This window comes from Ananas comosus, linkage group 7 (assembly GCF_001540865.1).
Source record: "Ananas comosus cultivar F153 linkage group 7, ASM154086v1, whole genome shotgun sequence".
Classification (NCBI taxonomy): Eukaryota; Viridiplantae; Streptophyta; class Magnoliopsida; order Poales; family Bromeliaceae; genus Ananas; species Ananas comosus.
The window spans coordinates 5,228,777-5,249,241 of record NC_033627.1 but is presented as its reverse complement, the minus strand read 5'-3'; the positions used below and the strand labels follow the sequence as shown (position 1 = coordinate 5,249,241).

The 20,465-nt window shown below is 43.4% G+C and overlaps 2 protein-coding genes across 2 annotated transcripts; one reads left to right on the top strand and one right to left on the bottom strand.

The window, feature by feature from the left end:
* On the bottom strand, positions 1,638-3,071 carry LOC109712798. Its single transcript, XM_020236553.1, has 3 exons — positions 2,667-3,071; positions 1,809-1,858; positions 1,638-1,655 (listed from the first exon to the last, which is right to left on the bottom strand). Exons 1-3 carry the CDS (start codon positions 2,971-2,973, stop codon positions 1,638-1,640), a joined length of 375 nt encoding a protein of 124 aa, XP_020092142.1. The 5' UTR covers positions 2,974-3,071.
* Positions 15,546-20,191, top strand: LOC109712659 (tubulin alpha-6 chain-like). The gene is made up of 5 exons (XM_020236366.1): positions 15,546-15,839; positions 16,622-16,836; positions 16,919-17,118; positions 18,475-18,983; positions 19,662-20,191. Exons 1-5 carry the CDS (start codon positions 15,727-15,729, stop codon positions 19,975-19,977), a joined length of 1,353 nt encoding a protein of 450 aa, XP_020091955.1. The 5' UTR covers positions 15,546-15,726; the 3' UTR covers positions 19,978-20,191.

Sequence of the window (20,465 nt, the reverse complement as noted above, 5' to 3'; positions counted from 1 at the left end):
TTAAACATAAATCCAGAACTATCATTTGAAATGTTTCCTACTTGGAAACGAGTTTTGAAATGCTAAGTCTCAGAAATTCATTGAAAGCTCCTTTTAAAATTGTTTTCCACACGGAAACCTTTATCTTTTAAAACGCTACCACGAGGGGTAGAAAACCATCGAAAACTGTATCGAATATGAAAACCCCTTTTTTTTTTTTTTGTAAAACAAGCGCTACCACGAGGGGTAGAAAACCATTTTACTTGAAAAGCCCATAAATCTCTTTTTATCACGAAAAGCCAGCGGAAAACCAAATATTCAAGTACAGAATGAAATTGAACCGTAATGAAAGTTTACTATTTATTCAAGCTAGGGAAAAGAGATAACCAAACGGGACGGAGCTCTAACGCGCGCTAGACTCGCTCCTCACCTGCCGTCCCACTCGGACCTGCGACGTCACCTGTAATGGGGGCGGGGGGTGAGAACATGTAAACATGTCTCCCCTCCCAGTGGGTACCGCAAGCCGACGAGGGCGAGGAGTACTCACCGGATCAGGAAGAGATAAACAACAGTATGGGTAAGTAAAATACAGTAGCAACGATAATGAACGAATGAGATATATATATGAAAACACAACTACCGCTACTGTAATGTACAACTGCAAGCATACAAGGATATCAAAACTATAGTAGCAAGACAACTGTAAAGAAAGAACTAGAAGTATATATGCAACAACCGCTACTATAGCTATATGCATCAACCAGACGAGAAGTCCAAAAGTACCCAATCTAAACCGCCGTGTCAGTCTAAGGACCTCAGGCAAAAGCCACTACCTGCTCACACCTGGCATGTAACCCTAGCACAAAGAGAACACCGCTGGGCTCACGGGTTGGATGTACGACCACTTTTCCGGAAAAGAACACCCTCCTGCGGGGGATCAACCCGCTGGTGTACGTGAAATGCACTCGAGCTGTGGCGATCAATGCGAATATGATCAATAGCCAACCGTCGGCAACCAGCCGACAATCACCGCCCCTCGGGGCAAACCGACCAATAGGTCGTCCAGACTAAATAGAAGGTCCCAAAGAACGGACCACTCAGGTCAACTAGGATGGAACGGATCTCTACATCACTCTCAACTTATGTAAGTACTGACTAATCAAGTCCAACTGGATGGAACAACTCCAAGAATGCCTAACCAAAAGTATGTAGATACGATCAATAGTCAAATACTGTATATATGCAATAACGATCAACAAGTCATCGAGTATATAATCTAAATACTGTCGGCTATGGCCACAATCGCTAACCCTCAGGGTACAGACCGACCTCAAGGTCATCAAACGACAGAAAAGTAAGAAACAGACAACCCAATACATAATGCAACAACCGAACCAACCAGGTCAACAGATATAAAGATAAAAGCAACCGTCAACTAGATCACCGAAACGAATACAGGAACCGACCAGTCAGGTCACCGAAAGGGGAAAAAAACAGGCGAGAGACGCAGAACCGACTTCATCGGTCCCCGAAAACAAAGTACGAGAACGCGACCAATCAGGTCACACAACCAAAGTACGAGAACCAGACCAATATCAGGTCACCGAACAAATACGAGAACCGCCATCAGTCATCCGGTACACATATGGATAATCTATCTACTGCATACACATGAACTAGAACATAGAAATATATGAGTAGAGATAATAGAAACAACGGGATGCAAGCCTCAAATAATAACGACTCAAATAGCACCAGAAGAACAGGGATAGAAGAAATATCACCGAGCGTGCAACTCAACTGTAACCGAGTCGGATCGAAGTACCCACCTGTATAAAGCTGAAATGGTCTCGCGAAGGCGGAGACGAAGCGACCGGACCTACGAAGGGTCCACCGGGTTAGAGTCTAACCCACAAACACGATAACACGACCATTCTCACACAAATTCCAAAATCATAACCCCTCTGAAATCGGTTTCTCAAACGCAACTTCCGAACCAGCCGGAAGTCCCGAAAACCGTACCGGAACTCCACCGTCGCTCACCCGTCGTTTCTGAACCCTCGAGACGACACGGGTGACCAGCCAACGAGGCTCAGCGACGCTACAGTCAACCACGAGGCACCGTCGGATGAATTCCGAGTCGAACACGCGTTCTATCGGCGGATTTCGCCGAAAAACGCTCCGGAAATGACCGATAGATTTCCGCAAGGGCTTGGGGCCTTGGACGATTAGTCCAGAGGTTATACTAAGCCTTAACCTGCTGCCAACAGCAGCCACGACGAAGCGAAACGCAAACGGATCCCTAACGGCCCATGAAATCACATTATTTTATGTGATTTCATGGCTTTAACGGGTCGTACCAGCAAACCAGGGGTCTGTGGAGGTTACCATCGCACTTGCTGCAAGGTTTCAGCATGCCTGAGGCCGTGCTCACCTTTCGGAGCACTGCCGGCAGCAACCACGCGCGCACGAGCGACGCAAACCTCAGCGAATCAGTGCGCACACTGTGGAAAACATCCTATTCTCACTAACCAGGGCACCGTTAACCTAAATGGAGGTGAGCGTCGTGTTCCGCACGAGCCCACGATCACCGTGCTCACCTCCCGAGGTGCCAGGGAGTCATCGGATCACCGGAAAGGTGACCGGAACGCAAAACAGCAGTGCTGGAACCAAAGTAAACTACTCACCGGAGCTGTGGGAGCTAGGGATGGCCGCCGGCGATCGGACGGCGGGCACTCCGGCCGGTGATGGGAGCAGCAGGTCGGGGAGGTCCGGGGGAGGTGCTCGCCGGCGGCGGGCAGCAGCCGGTGGCGCGGCGGCGGAGATCGGGCCCGCCGACTTCCTCTCGGGTTGGAGCTTGCCGGCGGCGAGGCGGCGACCGGGGGAGGTCGGGGCGGCAATGATCCGGTGCCGGAGACCGAGGAGGAGGTGGTGCCCACCTCCTGGGGCAACGGCGGCGCTCGGGAGTGGCGCGGCTCCAAGGTAGGCCCGCATAGGACCCGAGCGGCGGCGGGAGGCCTTGGCGGCGGCCGGCGAGGCGCGGGGACGGTCGGGGACGCACGCGCCGGGTTGCAGGAGATCGCCGGGGTCGACAGGGGGGCTTGGCCGCAGGGGAAATGCGATCCCAAGGCCCGCTACCTGAGCTCGGCCTGGCTCGGGTCTGGGCAGACCCGGCTGGCTGCAGCTTCTTCCGGCGGCTCCGGCGTCGCTCGGGGGTGGCCGGGGCCGGCGGGAGAGGGCGCCTGAGGAGGTTCTCGACCAGGGAAAGGTGATGCTCGGGCTAACAGGGTTCTCCAAGCACCAAACTTAAGCCGGTGGTGAGGTGGTCCAAGAGAGGAAGGGAAAGTTGGCTGCAGGCTGTTTCCGGCGGCCGGGCTGCTCGACGGCGGCCGAAACGCGAGCACTGGCGGGGCAGGGAGGTGCTGGGATGACAGGGGCGGCTGGGGGTTCTAGGGTTAGGGTTAGGTCCAAAAAAAAACCCTAGATCCACCTATATATAGGTATGGAAAACATGCGGAAAACCCCCTCGAAAGGAGTCGAATTAATCCCAGCTCTCAACCAGCAGTTGCATAACGCACGATAGTCCCTCTAAGTTCGAAAACTCGCAATTCGACGCATAAAATATAGGGTCTTTTCGCGAATAATCCGATTACTCAAATCAGCCCCTTCGCGGACTTTTCGCGATTCCCGAAGATCCGTCCGTCGGATTTCCGATCGGATCGCACCAGCGCGATCAGCACGACGGAGGCATCGAATCTAGCACCTCGTTTCGCCCGAAAAGATTTCCGATTTGCGACAAAACCATCCCTCCAAGGTTCCACCAAAAACCACACATAGACAACTATATGCAAAAACCATTAAACCCCTTTTTCTCGAAATCCGTGCATCCAAATCCAATTCCGTCAGTGCCTTTGGGTCCAGGATAGTCGAGCGGTTGAAAACGAGCTATTGGAAGGCTATATTCGGAGTCCGATACGCGTCGAAAGTCCACTTTACTCCGCGGCCTCTCCGAAAAATCGGAGTTACTATTCACTTAAGTCAGACTTCCGGGTCGCGTAACTTCTCCGTTTTAACTCGTTTTCTCCTGAAATTTGACGAGTACACTTATAATTATATTACACACAAGAACATCGTCAAACAAAAGGGTTTACTCAATAAATCAAAAATCTCAGTTATTACAAAAACCCCCTCAACAATGCCTCTATTGCACTGCTCTGCACTGACAGATTTCACGTACGGGGACCGGTCTTTGCATGAGGGACTGGACCCTAGAGGACCGTTCCTTAGCTGAGGGACCGGACCCCGAGAGCAATTTCCGCGGGCAGAGGGCTCTACCCATTTTCATGCATACGGGGACCGATCTCTCCGACTGAGGGACCGATCCCCGAGAGCACAAAAACTGCAGTTGTGCAGAACTTCTCCAGCTTGCTCTCGGAGGCCATCCTCAATGCACTTTTGACCTCTTTGATGCTTTCGGCCTTTCCGAAGCATACCTAATTGACAGTCAGTCGATTCCAATCGAAGTTCAACTCCCGTATTTCGAGAATTCACTTTCTTACACTCTTGGTACAGTTACCGCGTGATACAGTGAGTCCCGATTAGACGGAGGTCATAGAATAACTCGTCAAACCTCATCGTCTGTCATATGTTAAATTTATTCGACTCGAGTTTCTAATATCGGAAATCCTTTTCCACTATTAACTCTGCCCTGGCCAAGATCTTCTAAACTCGGTCTTATAAATTACATAAGACTAATGCCCCTACCTACCAAGGGAGATAAATTTCATCTAAGTACGTACTCTATTCCTACAATGAACCTACTGCAACCAACATGCACCGCAAGGACCCGAATGGCTAGCGACCAAGTGTATGTACAGTCAAATTACAGTAACCTCATTATGAATAGCCGAGACACCGGAGGTCAAAGGGCCAGTCACACTATTGCAGCATTAAGTAAGTCACTGACGAGTGAGTAGACATCCAAGTAACTTCTCGCGTTGGTCACGCTCGGTACCCTTGTTCTCTAAGAATCACCTACATATTCGCTTCAGTGTCCCCACACTATCGACTCGAAACTCGTCTACTAAAAAGGGAAGCGACCTATGCATTAATCTTACCAGATCAATCACCGTCCCCGTGATGGTCCATTAATCGGGAGCATTTATGAATTAACCATCAATGACACATGTCTCAAATTCTCAACTCTTTAGAATATATGTCATCATCTTATTAATTTCTTGGACGATTTATGGACACATATACAACATGAATGAAAATAAGAACCCTAATTTATTCATAATATTTTAAAGTTAAATATAAATTTATATTCTAGAAAGAATATATGTATCGGCTTGGTTGGCTTCTAGGGCATACATCTAACACTTGCCCTCCAGCCCTCACGCCCACGTTTTGGGGCTAGTAGATTGGCAAGGGTGGTGAAGGAGGCAAACCCCACGCGATCTCGGACTGTGAACAACGTTTATATTTGCCGGTCTGTACGTAGCTTGGAAAGATGCCATCTAAGGCTGCGCTTGGGTGATTGCCAGTGTAATAGAATTTTGTGGTGCGTATTCAGCGGTCCTTGTGGACCTCGATAAGTTTGCTCGTTTAAAGCTAATAGTTGCCCGATTCGGGCAATATTTTCGTTGAAAGCCATGATAACGGCCAGCACCACGTCTAGTCGAGCGGTACTTTGATGACTATTTTGGTCTAAAGCCTGCAGAATTTGGGTCATTTGGCCGAGTGCATGAGTTAAACTCGACTCTTTATGAGTCGAGTGTTCACTAATCTCCCCTTCGGCCAGTAGCACTGCCTGATGCTTGTTCGTATTTTCGGTGTTACTGACTCGGTCATTCCCTGAAGGCCTGGAAATGATCCTTGTTTCGAAGGTTCATAGTGTTATCGTCAGCCATAAGATAAAGACTAGAATGAGAATTACCTGAGTGTGTCCCGCCGTGTGTGCCAAAAAATTACTGTGAGCGGAATCTCGAGACCGCTGATCCGATCAAGACTCTCTTTAAGGAAGCGAGTTGGAGAGAGGTCGGCTCCTGATGGTGATCCTCAAATGCACCCAAGACGTAATCAAGCAACCGGCTGAGAAAGGATCCGCTCAGCTAAGTCCTTACACTCGGTTATGTATTACTAGCTCGGCTGAAAATGAGCCAAGTAACTTGTCTTTAATTATTTCACAAAAAGGATTTGGAATATAGGGAGACTTGTTACAAACAAATCCTACCACTAGCTTATCCTACTTAAGCCTTTGAAAAATTAAATTTATTACAAGATATACTCTAAGAAAATTTATGATAACAAACTACTTCTAGGAAAGCGGTAATTGCATTAAAATCGAAGAAATGGAAATGTGGGTGGTCTCTTGTACGCTAAAAGACCTATTGTGCACGCAATTTTTGTTTATTTATAATAATCCTGCTTGCAGTTATTCGGTTATTCTTTATCGTGGGGATGTATTTTGGCCACGTCCGCATTTTCTTGAATCGTGCTTTGACCATTCCTGCCCACGCCTTCAGTTCCGTCTAAAATCACTTTCCTGCTTCAGGCGTGCTTTTCAGTACTCCAGGTGTACCACGTGCAGCTCTATGTGTGTGTTTCTTTTGCTCTGTTTACGTGGCTCAAATTTTTCTTCCACGTGACGCCAGTTTTGTAGCGCCAACAAGATTACGATATTACATTTTAACCGATAACCGAATGCTGCACTATTAAATAGTATGTATACTTGAAATTTAAAATCTCAAAATAATTTAACATTGAATAGATTTTTATCATTTATGAGAAAATATAACTGAACTCATAATTAGATGTGTTGTTTTTTCGATCTAAAATTATACACTATATTCTTTAAATCTTGCAAATATTTTACAAATAGTACAACATATTTTTCAAAATTGCAACACATGAACTCCATGATAAACGCCTGCTTTCTGCAGGTGATAAGCAGGTGATAAGCAGAGGACCCTACCCGCCCTTCTAGGCGGAAAGATATTTTCGTGAGAGTAAACTATTTTTGAGTTGAATTTGCAAAATAAAAAAAATGATATAATTTTGTTAAAAATATATAAAATTAGTGAATATTTTATGCAAAATGACTAATAACTTATAAAGATAAATATACAATTAATCAAAAATATAAAATTTTGAGTAACATATGCGGAAAAAAAAAAAAAATAAATAAACAAACAAACAAAGAAAGAGGAGTGAGTGGACGCGGGTAAAATTCCCACTCCCCTGGCGCTGCGACATCACTATCTTCTCCGGAAACATCAAAGAATCACATATTTTTAACCCATTGGATCGAGCGTAGTAACCGAGACAACTGCGGATGTACACGATACCGCCAAAAAGGGCACCAATAAAATGCGTGATTTCCCGACACCGCCCGATTCTGCGGATCTCGCTTCGTACCACGATATCCAACAAATCAGGACCGTCCAAAGTGCCGCAATCGCTGATTTCCAACGCGCCTCGAACGCCCCCCCTTCATGCCCACACAAATCCGTTCCCTGTCACAGCGCGATTATCGGGACCGGGAGGTGAGGTTACCAGCAGCGACTATCAAACATGCACCGAGTCCACCACGTACCCCGCGGAGCCCGAATGAAAAATACATATGGCTGACCGAAAAAGCTCGTTTGTCCGCAGCTGTACGTGGTACACTGGGTCCAGGGAACAGTATTTTTTCGCAGCTTCAGCAGCTCGCCTTCCGCGGTACTCCGCTGTCCGCGCGTGGAAAAAAAAAAAAAGCGCGTGGAAAAAAAAAAAAAAAAAAAGAGGGAAAACTAGGGACGACAATTGAACGGCGATGGCACCGCCTCGTAAATAGAGGATAGATCCGTGGGCATTTTCGTCCGAGAATATTCGAGAAGGGAGGGGTGTTCCCTATCTCCGCGCCTCGGAGTTAGCTAGGCCCGTTATCCCCTGGTGGGCCCCGCAGCCACCGCGCCGTGCGCTTCGCCGCGAAGCCGAGCCAGCGCCGCATCACGGACCGCTCCTCCTCCTTCCGGCTCGCCCAGCCCCCGGCCCGGCTCGGCGCGATCCGGCTCACCCCGGCCAGCTCCGACAGGCACCTCGCGCCGCTAACCACGTCCCCGCCGCTCGCGCCCGCGGCCCGCGACGCCGAGAAGCGGCCGCTGTCCGTGATGATCATCTCGGACCGCAGGAACAGCAGGTCCGACGGCCTCAGATCGCTCCACCGCTCCGCGGCCGCGTCGCCGCTTGAACATTCTATAGGTTATCATCTGTTAACGCTTTGAGTAGAAATTTTAAACTCTTTTGATCTGTGTTACAATACTTTAAAACCTTCTTTAAATAAAATTTCATTTCACCGACCCTGGCGTCGCACTATATTATACCTTGTTATCAACCTCTCAACGAACCCTTATAAGCTTTAGTACGAGTCTTTTCAAAATATTGCACTGGTTTACTACCTTATTTGCATTTCGTTGCACTCGTTTTTAATCGATTGCACTATTATTTATACCTTATTGCACTTTACAGCTCTTTGCACTCTTTTAAAATATTGTTCTGTTATTTCACTCTGCCTTGCTACTTATATTGGCGTTCATCTGTGAACCTATTCATGCGTTATAAGAACGCTGATCTTTCGTAAGAACAGTTTTGCACAATCGTTTAGCGCTATATGTCGCGCCTCTCAAAAAGCGTCCTACGCGGCCGGCTTCCAGCCCCGCCGCCGGCTTCCAGCGCTGCCGACTTTTTATGTCGCACATCCGCCGACTTCGAACCCCGCAGCCACCGTCCTGCGCCGCCGACGTTCGGCTTCTTTGAGGGGTAGTCGTTCATTTGCAAGTTTAAGTTGAGATTAGATTAAGGAATAGAGAAGTAAAATTTTGACTGATTTTGGAGAGGGTTGCACTGGTGCGACCTAGCGATGCACTGCTATAATGGCAGTTGCCACCATTTTTTCGGTGGCGTTTCACTTTGCGTTGCAACTATTATCCTGCTCGGGCCTGCATTATTTTCTCATTTATGCTTGAGTTATTGTATTAAAGAATTAAGCCAAACAGGAAACAGCGGGTCGGCGAAATAATGCGGGGGTGGATGTGCGTTCGGGTTCGGAGAAATGACTGAGATTGAACGGGTCATTTAATGCGCGCAGACCGATACGGCAGGTAGTATACGAATGTCAAGAAATACGCGGGAGGCTATTGATTTATAGGGGGCAGTTTTGGTCAGGCGGCATGGAAAAAGCGGACGAATCTGCAAAAAAACGAAAAAGGTGGCGGTTTTGCAAAACCCAAAATAAGTGAATTTTTATGCAAATTGCCAAAAAATTATTATACATATTTATATATTTATTTATTAATTATATATATTTATTTTAATATAATATTATTATATAATATTTTATTTATAATTTGTAATTATTTAAATATGCTCTAAATATAAAACTCTATATATATATGATGTAATATGTTATTATAATTAAATATATTTAATTTATATATCAAAATAATAATAATAATATATATAATATATTAATTATATATATATTAATATATATAATTAAAATATATTAAATATTATTATCTATTTTTTTTTTTCAACCAAACCGTCATGAAAAAAGGATTATTATCAATACATATATATATTAATATATATATATATATATATATATATATGATATAAAATAGTTTTATTTATAAATTTTTAATTATTTATTAATATTTCTAAATATATTTATATATGATGTAACATATTTATTATAAATTTAAATATTTTAATCTGTATATAAAAATTATAATAATATATAAAATATATTAATTATTATATATTAATAATATTATAATAAAAAGTATTAAATAATTTTTTATCTATTTTTTCTCTTCACTAAACAACCGTCATGAAAAATTTCTTTCTCCTATAAACCAACACTAACGAGCGTAAAACCGTTTTTTCACTTTTTCCCGAAAATTTTTTTTCACAATTTTACGTGGAACCAAACACCCCTTAATTTCGACTCGAACTGTTAGAGAGGCATTACACTGAACTCTAGCTCGGCTCGTTTGCCAGCCAATTACTCGATCCCTTAACTTTAATCTCTTTATTATTATTCTGGAGGGTGAAAGAGTCATTTCGCCCACCTCTCATACTTTAATGTATTAAATAAATTAAATAATTGTGGCGCTCGAAACAGGGGCCTTGTTTTGCCTCTCATTTCCCTCCTCTCTCTCTTTCTCTCTTCTCTCGCGGTGGCGGTGACCGAACCCCACGCTAGCGAATACGACGCGCGCGTGCGCTTACTCTCACGGAGAACAATTAAAACCCATGGGGCCCATCGGCGAGCGGGAGCAGTATACCCGTCCTTTTGTCCATCTTCCTCCCCGGGAGCCCGTCACCGCACGTGTATTAAATCACCCTCTCTCTCTAGGCGTTTTTAGCCGCGAAACGGGGGCGGAGAAGCAGCAGCAGCAGCGTAGCCATGGAGGTGGGCCTCTCTTCTCCTCCACCTCGTTCGGCCTCTCCTCGACGCGCGACGACGCCCACCGACTGGGCCGCCCGCCGCTCCCTTCGGCGCGGCCATCGTCGTCCCTCCCGTTTCGCCCAGCGTCGCGGTGATCGTCCGGGTTTTGACGACGATGTTCTCGCTCACGTTTCTCCTCCTCTCTACGCGAAGCACTGCAGCGAGGTCGGCGACGGGGCCCTCGGCGTTCGGCTGTCGGCGGCGGCGCGGCGGCGGACCGGGTACGGCGGCGGGTACCCGAGTCTCGGACGCGGAGAGGCGCCATCCGGGGTGGACCGCGCGGTGGTGGAGTCGCTCCGGTTTTCCGGTTCGGCTCGCTGGGGCCAGAAGGAGGGCTTGGAGTGCGCGGTCTGCCTGAGCCGGTTCGAACCGGCCGAGGTGCTCCCGCCTCCTCCCCAAGTGCCGCCACTGCTTCCACGTGGAGTGCGTCGACACGTGGCTCGACGCCCACTCCACGTGCCCGCTCTGCCGCGTCGCCGTCGACCCCGAGGACGTCGTCCTCCTCCCGCCCCTCGCCCGAGCCGGACCCGTATCCCGGTCCGGACAAACCGCCGAGGCGAAATGCGAGAGCTCCGTCCGGGCGGGGCGTCTCCGGCCGGCACTCGACGCGCTCGCTCCAGTATCGTGGTCCAGCGGCCAACCGGCCGTCCGAGGACGCGCCGGTCAGGCCGACGCCACGGGCTGCTTTGGAGCTGACCGGGTTCGGAGGAACCGGTCCTGCCTTGCGCGCGGCCGAGGACGGAGGGGTTCGAGCGGCGGTTTCCAGCACCGCGTAGGTGGTGACAGTTCGTTCATGACGTTTAGGCAACGACGGTAGATGGCCGAAGCAGAGTTCGAGGAGTAGGCTGGTCGCTCCGAAGTGAGCCGAAGCAGAGTTCGTGGAGTAGGCGGCTCGCTCGGAAGGGTACCATCCAGCAATGAGGGATTAAGATTGATTCGCACTATCTGGAGTGCTTTATTTGCCACGAGCCCATTGGCCCTCTTCTCATACAGGTTCTTAAATTCTTGCAGATCTTTATTGTTATTGATGGATTCTTATGTTTGCTGATTGAACTGTCTGTTTCATGGTAGAGCGGAGCTCCAAAGGGCTTGAGGCAATTAAAGCACTCCAGATAGTGCAAATCAATCTTAACGCCTCGTTGCTGGATCTACCCTTCCGAACGACCCTCCTCTTCGACGCAGTCTCCTTCGGCAGTCTCCTCCTCGCAGTCTCCTCCTCGCAATCTCCTCCTCGCAGTCTCCTGCGGAAGTCTCCCCTGGCCTATACCTGTTACTTTAGGCTATGTGCGCGTGGAATTGCAGACAAGCTTCGATGATTACATATTTCTGTTAAATATTTTATATTATGTTCAATTTGTTATAGTCGATGTAATAGAATTTTGCATTGTATTCAAATCCTTTTTGTATTTTGCAAACTTCTATAAAATCGTGTACTCAGCTTTAAAGAAAATGTAATTCTTGTTCACAAATTAATGTACTGCTTAGGAATATGTTACACTATTTACCAGCTACGGATGCATTGTTTACATCATGGTATAATATAAATTTAGATCATTTTTGCACTATTATGTTCATGTTAACACCAAATCTGTGAAAAGTTTGTACTACATATCGTACTGTTACACGCTTTAGCGGAGAATCTTGAACTCATTTCATCTGAGTTGCACTGGTATTACTACCGTATTGCACTTTTACAAGTTTCGTTGCACTCGTAGATAAAATCCATTAGACTGTTATTTCCCCGTATTGCACTCTTACGAGCTTCTTTGCACTCTTTTGAAAAATATTGTTTTGTAGTTAACACTGCCTTGCACTATTATTCGCGCTTAACTGTGAACTTATTTAACAAGCAAAAGGACGCGTGATCTTTTATAGGAAAACTTTACACAATCGTTTAGCCGTTATGTCGGCCCTCTCGAACTCCGAACCCCGCCGGCGACCGTCCAGCCCCGCCGCAGAGCTTCCTGGCCTGCCGACTCTTTTGTCGCACATCGCCGACCGTCCTACCCGGTAGCGACCGTCCTGCGCCGCCGACGCTTCGCCTGCATTTGGAGGGGACGCCGTTCATTTGCACTTTTAAGTTCAGATTATATTAAGAAATGGAGAAAGTAAAATTTTGACTGATTATGGTTTGTTTGCACTGGAACGAGGCTAGGATGCACTGTTATAGAGGTCGGTTGCACCATTTCTCATTTCGTAGACTTCACATTGCACTATTATCCCTGTTGCGGAGCGCGCACTATTTGTCAATAGCGTTCGAAAATTTCGTAAAGTCTTAAGCAGAACAGGAAACAGCGGGGCCGGCGAATAGCGGGGGCGGATGTTGTCCGGGTTCCGAGAAATAAGCGGTCATTTAATGCGCGCCAGACCGTACGGCAGGGTAGTAGGGTAGTGTACGTATGTCAAGAAATACGCGCGGGAGGCTATTGTATAGGAGGGGCATTTTGGTCAGGCGGCGAAAAAAGCGGACTGAATCTGCAAAAACGAAAAAGGTGGCCCGGTTTTGCAAAAGCCCAAAATAAGTGGATTTTTTATGCAAATTGGCCTTTCTTTTCTTTCAATTAATTTTAATAATATAGCAACATCCTCACCTATTCTTTAATTTAAAATAAGTTCTCTAACTTTAACTTTTTAATTAAAAAAATTTACTGATAGAATAGCCATCAAAACTATATTATGGCACCGTTTGGATGGGAGGGATAAGGGGGGAGGGGGGAAAACGGGGGAAGGGGTGGGGCCAAATCAATTTTTATCCGAGAATAGTAGTTCTCACGTACTTGAAATAAGTTGGTATAACTATCTCCACCAATACCTTCATTTTTTATATATAATTACTAACTATTTTTCTTATTCCATATTGTCTATTCAAACGCTATTTTTTTTATTCCCGTGAACAATCTAATTTTTATCCAAACGTTATTTTTCTTATCCCCATATTTGTACCTATCCCTGTAATAGATAGTTCTTACTTATACCCGAACCAAACGCTACCTTAAAGTTTTAGTAATGTTTTAAATAAAATTATTAAAATAATTCAACTCTATAAATATTGAAAGTTAAGAAAATATTAATTAAAAAATTATATTTTATAATGTATATAAGACTATTTTATAATTTGTCTTACATTTTTAATATAATTTTTATTTTTAAAATTTTAATAATTATGTATTTTAATCGGCTAAGATTAATTATATAATATTAATTAAAAGTAGTGGAGTGACAGCTCGATCGGGTGGCAGTTCCAATCACATGCAGCCAGCGGGAATTTGAGCCAGCGAGGCAACTGCTGACAGCTTATCATCTCTAATTCCCATTTTGCACTGCCAATAAATAGCAAACTTACAGTTTTGGTGTGTTTGATTCCACGTAAAACTGCGGAAAAAAAATTTTCGGTGAAAAAATTTTTTACGTTGCTTGGTGTTTGGTTTGTAGAAAAAGAAAAATAATTTTCCACGATGGTTGTTTGGTTGAAAGAAAAAAAAGTATAAATAAAAATTATTATATAATTTTTATTTTATATATTTTATATTATTAATATATAATTATTATCATATTATATATATATATTAGTATTATAATTTATATTTATAATAAAATATATTTAAAATATATTATGCAATAATTAAATATGCAATATAATATATAATACTATAAAATAAATTATTAAATAATTATAAATAATATTTATAAATAAAATATTATATAATAATATATTTATATTAAAAATAAAATACCATTTTTATTTTATATATATATATATATATATATATATATATATATATATATAAAAGATCTGGTAGAGAGAGATGTCGACCGTGAACCTCTCTCTCGCGGTCCACGAGATGGGGTGTCTCTCGTGGACCGCGCCATTGCTGCACCCGCCCCGGCGATCCAACGCCGTGACTTTTCGTTTTCCGCTCGAAACGAAAAGGCCGCTTGCCGTCCGACATGTAAAAAACTTTTTCCCAAAAAAAAAAATTTACATTCAACCAAATATATTGGAAATTTACTTTTCCACTGAAAATTTTTTTTTCGGTCTAGTTTTACAGTAAACCAAACGCCCTTTTAGGAATGTAAATATTTCCAAGCAATATTTAGACTTTGTTTGAAGTTACAGAAAAATTATATTACATATGACGAAAGGTACGGCAAAAAACTATTTAATTTAATATACTTTCTATGATTCCATCTAATAATACACAAATATATTACCATACAATTTTATTTTAACTTTATTTTATCTATTAATATTAGATGGGCCTCAATATTAAACAGACTCTTAATTATTTATATAAGATCTGAACCGATCTAAGCAAAGAATCAAAATCTAAAATCGTATTTAAAATTCGACCAGATATAAAAATTCAAAATCCGAAATCAATCTTAAATAAAAAATTTACAAATGGGGTCCAGAACTGAAAAATCAAATCGGACTATTTAATATGCTAATATTAAGTTAAATAATAATGTATATAATAAATAAATAAATAATTTAAATATATATCTAAAAGTTATATCTTAGATATATAAAATGGGCTTTTATAGAAATTATACTTTGGAATTTGGATTCTACTCAGGTACAGATAAAAATTATAACTAAATTAGAGTAAATTGAATTTTTATTTTTTATATTCATAAAATTATAACAGTTGAGTATTGATTAAATCCGTTAGGTTTCGGATTCGAATTCGGATTCGGATAAAAAATTAGTAGATCCACTAACATTCTTAACCAGGGGAAGCGACGAAGCGTTAATGGCTCACGCGTCATTAAAACAAGGGGTATTTCTGTAATTTCGACCTGTGTTTTTTCCCGCCCTAGCGACAAAGGACAGCCGTCCAAATGGGTGGGGCCAGGCGGGAAAGCAGGTGGGCCCCACTGTGGCGGACGCCGAACCCAATTATAGAACCTAATTAATACTTTTCTGGGGAAAAATGTCTGGTAAACCCCTCAACTATTTTCACGGACCCTTAAATGAAAAGTTTAAGGACCAGATTGCGATACTAAAATAGTAGAGTGACTAGGCACACATTTATCCATGTTATGTGTTTATGTTCCCCGTGACCTGTTTCCTCCCCATCGTGGTCCATTTCTTCCTCTCCCTCCTCTCTGTGCTCCATTTTTCTCTCGTGAAGGTGGAGAGAGAGAGAGAGAGAGAGAGAGAGAGAGAGAGAGAGGAGACGAAGCGAGGGAGGAGATAAAGAGCGGCGTGAGCGTAGAGCGAGATCTAAGGTTAGGGTTAAGGGATCGAAATGAGGGAGATCATAAGCATCCACATCGGCCAAGCGGGGATACAGGTGGGAAATGCGTGTTGGGAGCTCTATTGCCTCGAACATGGGATCCAGCCCGATGGGATGATGCCAAGGTCAGATCTTTACCCTATTTTTTTTTTTATTTGATTTCCCTTTCAATCTGTTTAATCTCTTCGTGGATTAGGTTTTCTTTGTGCCCATCAGATGCTCGGTGATGTGTGTGGTAGAAAAAACTGGGTTTTTAGTTATGTTGGTTGATTGTGCCCATCAGATGCTCGGTTGTATGTTTGGTGGGAAACTTTGGGTTTGATTAACTGTGCCCATCAGATACTCGGTGATACGTTTCATAGAAAAAAAATCGGGTTTTAACTATGTTAATTAATTATGCCGATCACATGATCGGTGATATGTTTGATGGCAAACTTTGGGTTTTATTAATTGTGCCCATCATATATCCTTATTGTATGTTTGATAGGAAAATTTTGGGCTTTGACTATTGTGCCCATCAGATGCTCGGTGATATGTTTGGTAGAAAAAGCTAGGTTTTCTTCTCTGTTGGTTGATTGTGCCCACCAAATGCTCGGTGGTATGTTTGGTGGGAAACTTTTGGTTTGACTAATTGTGTCCATCAGATGCTCGGTGACATGTTTCATAGAAAAAAAAATTGAGTTGGGAATTTTTAATTGTTCCCATCAGATACTCGTTGTATGTTGATAGGTAAAACTTGGGTTCTATTTATGTTGGTTGATTGTGTTCATCAGATGCTCGGGGATACATTTGGTAGAAAATTTTGAGTTTCTTCTATGTTGGTAAATTATGCCCATCTGATGCTCAATCATATGTTTGGTAGAATAGTGTTGGAATTGATGGATTTGTGCTTGATTTGTTGTTGCAGCGACACGACTGTCGGGGTGGCGCATGATGCGTTCAACACTTTCTTCAGCGAGACGGGCGCGGGGAAGCACGTGCCAAGGGCAATCTTCGTCGACCTCGAGCCCACCGTCATCGATGAGGTGAGGACCGGTGCATATCGCCAGCTGTTCCACCCGGAGCAGCTCATCTCCGGCAAGGAGGACGCCGCCAACAACTTCGCACGAGGACACTATACGGGTAAATATCTCGCCGCCCTCTTGCTTACTTATTTTGTCCATCATATGATTGGAATTTAATTGTGTTAATGATGGGGATGCAGTGGGGAAGGAGATCGTTGATTTGTGCCTTGATCGTGTGCGGAAGTTGGCCGACAATTGCACTGGCCTGCAAGGCTTTCTGGTGTTCAATGCCGTGGGTGGCGGCACTGGGTCGGGATTGGGTTCTTTGCTATTGGAACGTTTGTCTGTTGATTATGGGAAGAAATCAAAGCTTGGGTTCACAATTTTTCCTTCCCCACAGGTATTAATTGTTTGTGCTACCAATATAGCTGATAGCTTGTAGATTATATGACCTTGCAATTATTATTGTATTGCAAGTTTTGATGTTCTTTGTCTGAAGATTATTTGAGGGTGTTTTGGTTTTTTGCAATATGAAGCTCTTCTAAAGTTTTGTTGTTTCGGATTGAGAACATATATGCTTAATTGTATACCAAATTCAAGAGTTTTTGCCTTTTCATGTTTGGAAATAGTATTATCTGGGTGAAGATAACAGGGAGCACAGATGGAGCAGTGCTTCACATTTGTCTCCAGTGAATGTGTTTTAGTAGGAATATTATTATTGCATCAATGGTTCGATCAGCTAGTGCAGCTAAGCTTAAGCAAGTATTGTGTATTATAATAGCAGCTTGCCTGGCTAACTAGAATTTTAGCTCTGCAAGAGTCATTATTATTTATTAGGCTTCATACTCTTGTAGCAAGTGTTCAGGATTAAGGAAAAAAAGAAAAAGAATATTCATAACATTGTTGTGCAACTGATAGGCCTAATAAATTAATGCATCCTGTGTCCATCTGCCATTGTGGTCCATGCAAGCGCATACACCTACCTACTAAAACAAGTGGATCAGCATTATGATAAGGTGGGGTAGGTGTTTGTTTGGCCTGGTGGGCACAGTTTGGGATAGATCTAAGTAGTTGGGTTTCTGTGCCTCTTTGTTGCATTTGTTTTAGGGTGACAGGGGGAAGATATTATCCTTATTCTACCAGATTTGTGAAAAGTTCTAAAACGGTTTGCTGTCCCAGTTAATTTTTTTTTAGAGTAACCCTTTTTATATCCTTAGAATAGTTTTTATCTTTCAGTGTATTTCTAGTTATCACTCATTTTTTACAGCTATTCATGCAGTTATTGCAGTTATTCCTCTCAAGTTTAAACCGAAGTAGCAGAATAACAAGTGATAAAAAGAGTTAACGACTGTAGAATTATCCCTGAATTAAACTATGCCTGACTCTTTTCTTTTTTGTCGGGGATTTCTATGACAGGGACATTAAAAAAATGTCTTTTATAGGAACTTAGATCAAGGTGTTACCACATTGTGTTTGGTTGGGGATTCGTGAGATTAACTAGAACAGTGGATCGGTCGTCTGGATATTACAACTTTATGCTACCCTATGAAATTGCTAGGTTCGGGAATAGGGTGGCCCAATGTGATATATTAGTTACTTAGTATAAGGTCACTTGCTAGCTCTAAATGCCTAGAGGATAGTGGGAAAACTTTTCCTGTCCCTATTCTATCTACCAATCAAACGATACCTAAGTCAGTCCATTCTTCATCTTTCTCCTATCAAATCAACTCATTCTTGTAGCTCTTTTGTATTGCAGGTCTCTACTGCAGTTGTGGAGCCATACAATAGCGTCCTATCCACCCACTCATTGCTCGAGCACACAGATGTTGCCGTCCTATTGGATAACGAGGCTATCTATGATATCTGCCGCAGATCCCTTGATATTGAGAGGCCCACCTACACCAACCTAAACCGCTTGATCTCTCAGATCATATCCTCATTGACCACCTCTCTGAGGTTCGATGGAGCCATCAACGTTGACGTCACGGAGTTCCAGACGAATCTTGTACCCTATCCCCGCATTCATTTCATGCTCTCCTCATATGCCCCTGTTATCTCCGCCGAGAAAGCTTACCATGAGCAGCTGTCAGTACCTGAGATAACTAATGCTGTTTTTGAACCGTCAAGTATGATGGCGAAGTGTGACCCAAGGCATGGAAAGTACATGGCATGTTGTTTGATGTACCGTGGAGATGTTGTGCCCAAGGATGTTAATGCAGCTGTTGCCACCATTAAAACCAAGAGGACTGTTCAGTTTGTTGACTGGTGAGTTAATTTTCTTATCACAATTCCTTCTACTCTACTGTCCTGTTTAGTTTGACCAGTTAGTTGCTATCCATATCACAATTCCTTTTGCTCTACTGTTCTGTTTAGTTTGCAAGTCTTGACAATTGAATTAGGTCCCTCACTGTAAATAACTAAATATTTTGAGTTCAGAACTTCAAATATTTTCGTTCATACTCCTTTTAACTGTTAATTGGTCCGAGTGGATTTCTGACGGGGACAACTGCAGTTTTAACATGTATTGTCGCATTACTATTTTTAAGGAGTAATGCTTCACGTATTTACTGATGAGTTAGTTTTGTATGAGTCACATCTAAAGCGTGGTATAGTATAGTTTTCAAAGTTGACGTCCTGTCAAATATCATGTTCGAAATTTGATGCTAAACCAATCATTTATCTGCTACATCTGAAAGGTTGACTAGTCAGCAATATTTTACGCTACATGTGACATTAGTCGTATTTACGTATTCTTTAGTTTTAGTGGGAAATTCATTGAAGATAAACATAAATACTAGAAATAAAAGGCTGTACTGAAGGGATGTCATAGAGCAGAAGCACCTACATCAAAATAATCACTACTTCAAGATTCTCCTCCAGGAATCTCCATGCTTTGTCAATTATCTATACAATCTTTTTGACTCCTTTTCTCCCTACATGAAGGTGTCCCACCGGTTTCAAGTGCGGGATCAACTACCAGCCACCGACTGTCGTCCCGGGGGGCGACCTGGCCAAGGTGCAGCGCGCCGTGTGCATGATCAGCAACAACACTGCAGTCGCTGAGGTTTTCTCGCGTATCGACCACAAGTTCGACCTCATGTATTCCAAGCGGGCGTTCGTGCACTGGTATGTCGGCGAAGGCATGGAGGAGGGTGAATTTTCGGAGGCGCGCGAGGACTTGGCTGCCCTCGAGAAGGACTATGAAGAAGTTGGTGCAGAGGGCGTGGACGACGACGCAGAGGAAGGAGACGATTATTAAACTGCATGTTGGTATTTTATGGTAGTCATCAACAGTGATTGTCTATCTATGGTATATGCTTTCTTCAATTGCTTTCTGTGCTTTTATCGTAGCTGCTGGTATGCTTTCGCACTTTTGTATTGCTCAAGCTTGTATCCTTAAGAATCTTTCATGATGTTACAGTTGCTTTTGGTATGATGGAGTTTCCTCGCTCTTGTTATGAGCACTTTTCTCATGTGATGCTGCATTTTTCTTCCTCTTTAGTTTTTGGTATCATGTGATTTCTTTATGCTTGGGGTATTCATTGTACAAATGGCTTGTTGGATCAGAGCTATTTGACTAAAATGCCTCAGTTCAAGTTACTTGTATCGAAGCCCCAGTTCTCACATACCCTAGTAGTTTCCTATCGTTTTCAATGTAGGACTACTTTGGTTTATGAGGAACATCCCTCAAGTTTGTGTTTGGACCCACATAAATTAACTTTTGATGGTTTTGAAATTCACTGCTCT

What these genes read in the sequence shown, in the direction of transcription:
- LOC109712798 (XM_020236553.1), bottom strand. Translation starts at nt 2,973, where the DNA reads ATGCGGGCCTACCTTGGAGCCGCGCCACTCCCGAGCGCCGCCGTTGCC. An exon ending in CCCTAGCTCCCACAGCTCCG is followed by an intron (nt 1,859 to 2,666) that starts GTGAGTAGTTTA and finishes GACCCTTCGTAG; the next exon opens with GTCCGGTCGCTTCGTCTCCG.
- LOC109712659 (XM_020236366.1), top strand. Translation starts at nt 15,727, where the DNA reads ATGAGGGAGATCATAAGCATCCACATCGGCCAAGCGGGGATACAGGTG. An exon ending in CCCGATGGGATGATGCCAAG is followed by an intron (nt 15,840 to 16,621) that starts GTCAGATCTTTA and finishes TTGTTGTTGCAG; the next exon opens with CGACACGACTGTCGGGGTGG. An exon ending in CAATTTTTCCTTCCCCACAG is followed by an intron (nt 17,119 to 18,474) that starts GTATTAATTGTT and finishes TTTGTATTGCAG; the next exon opens with GTCTCTACTGCAGTTGTGGA.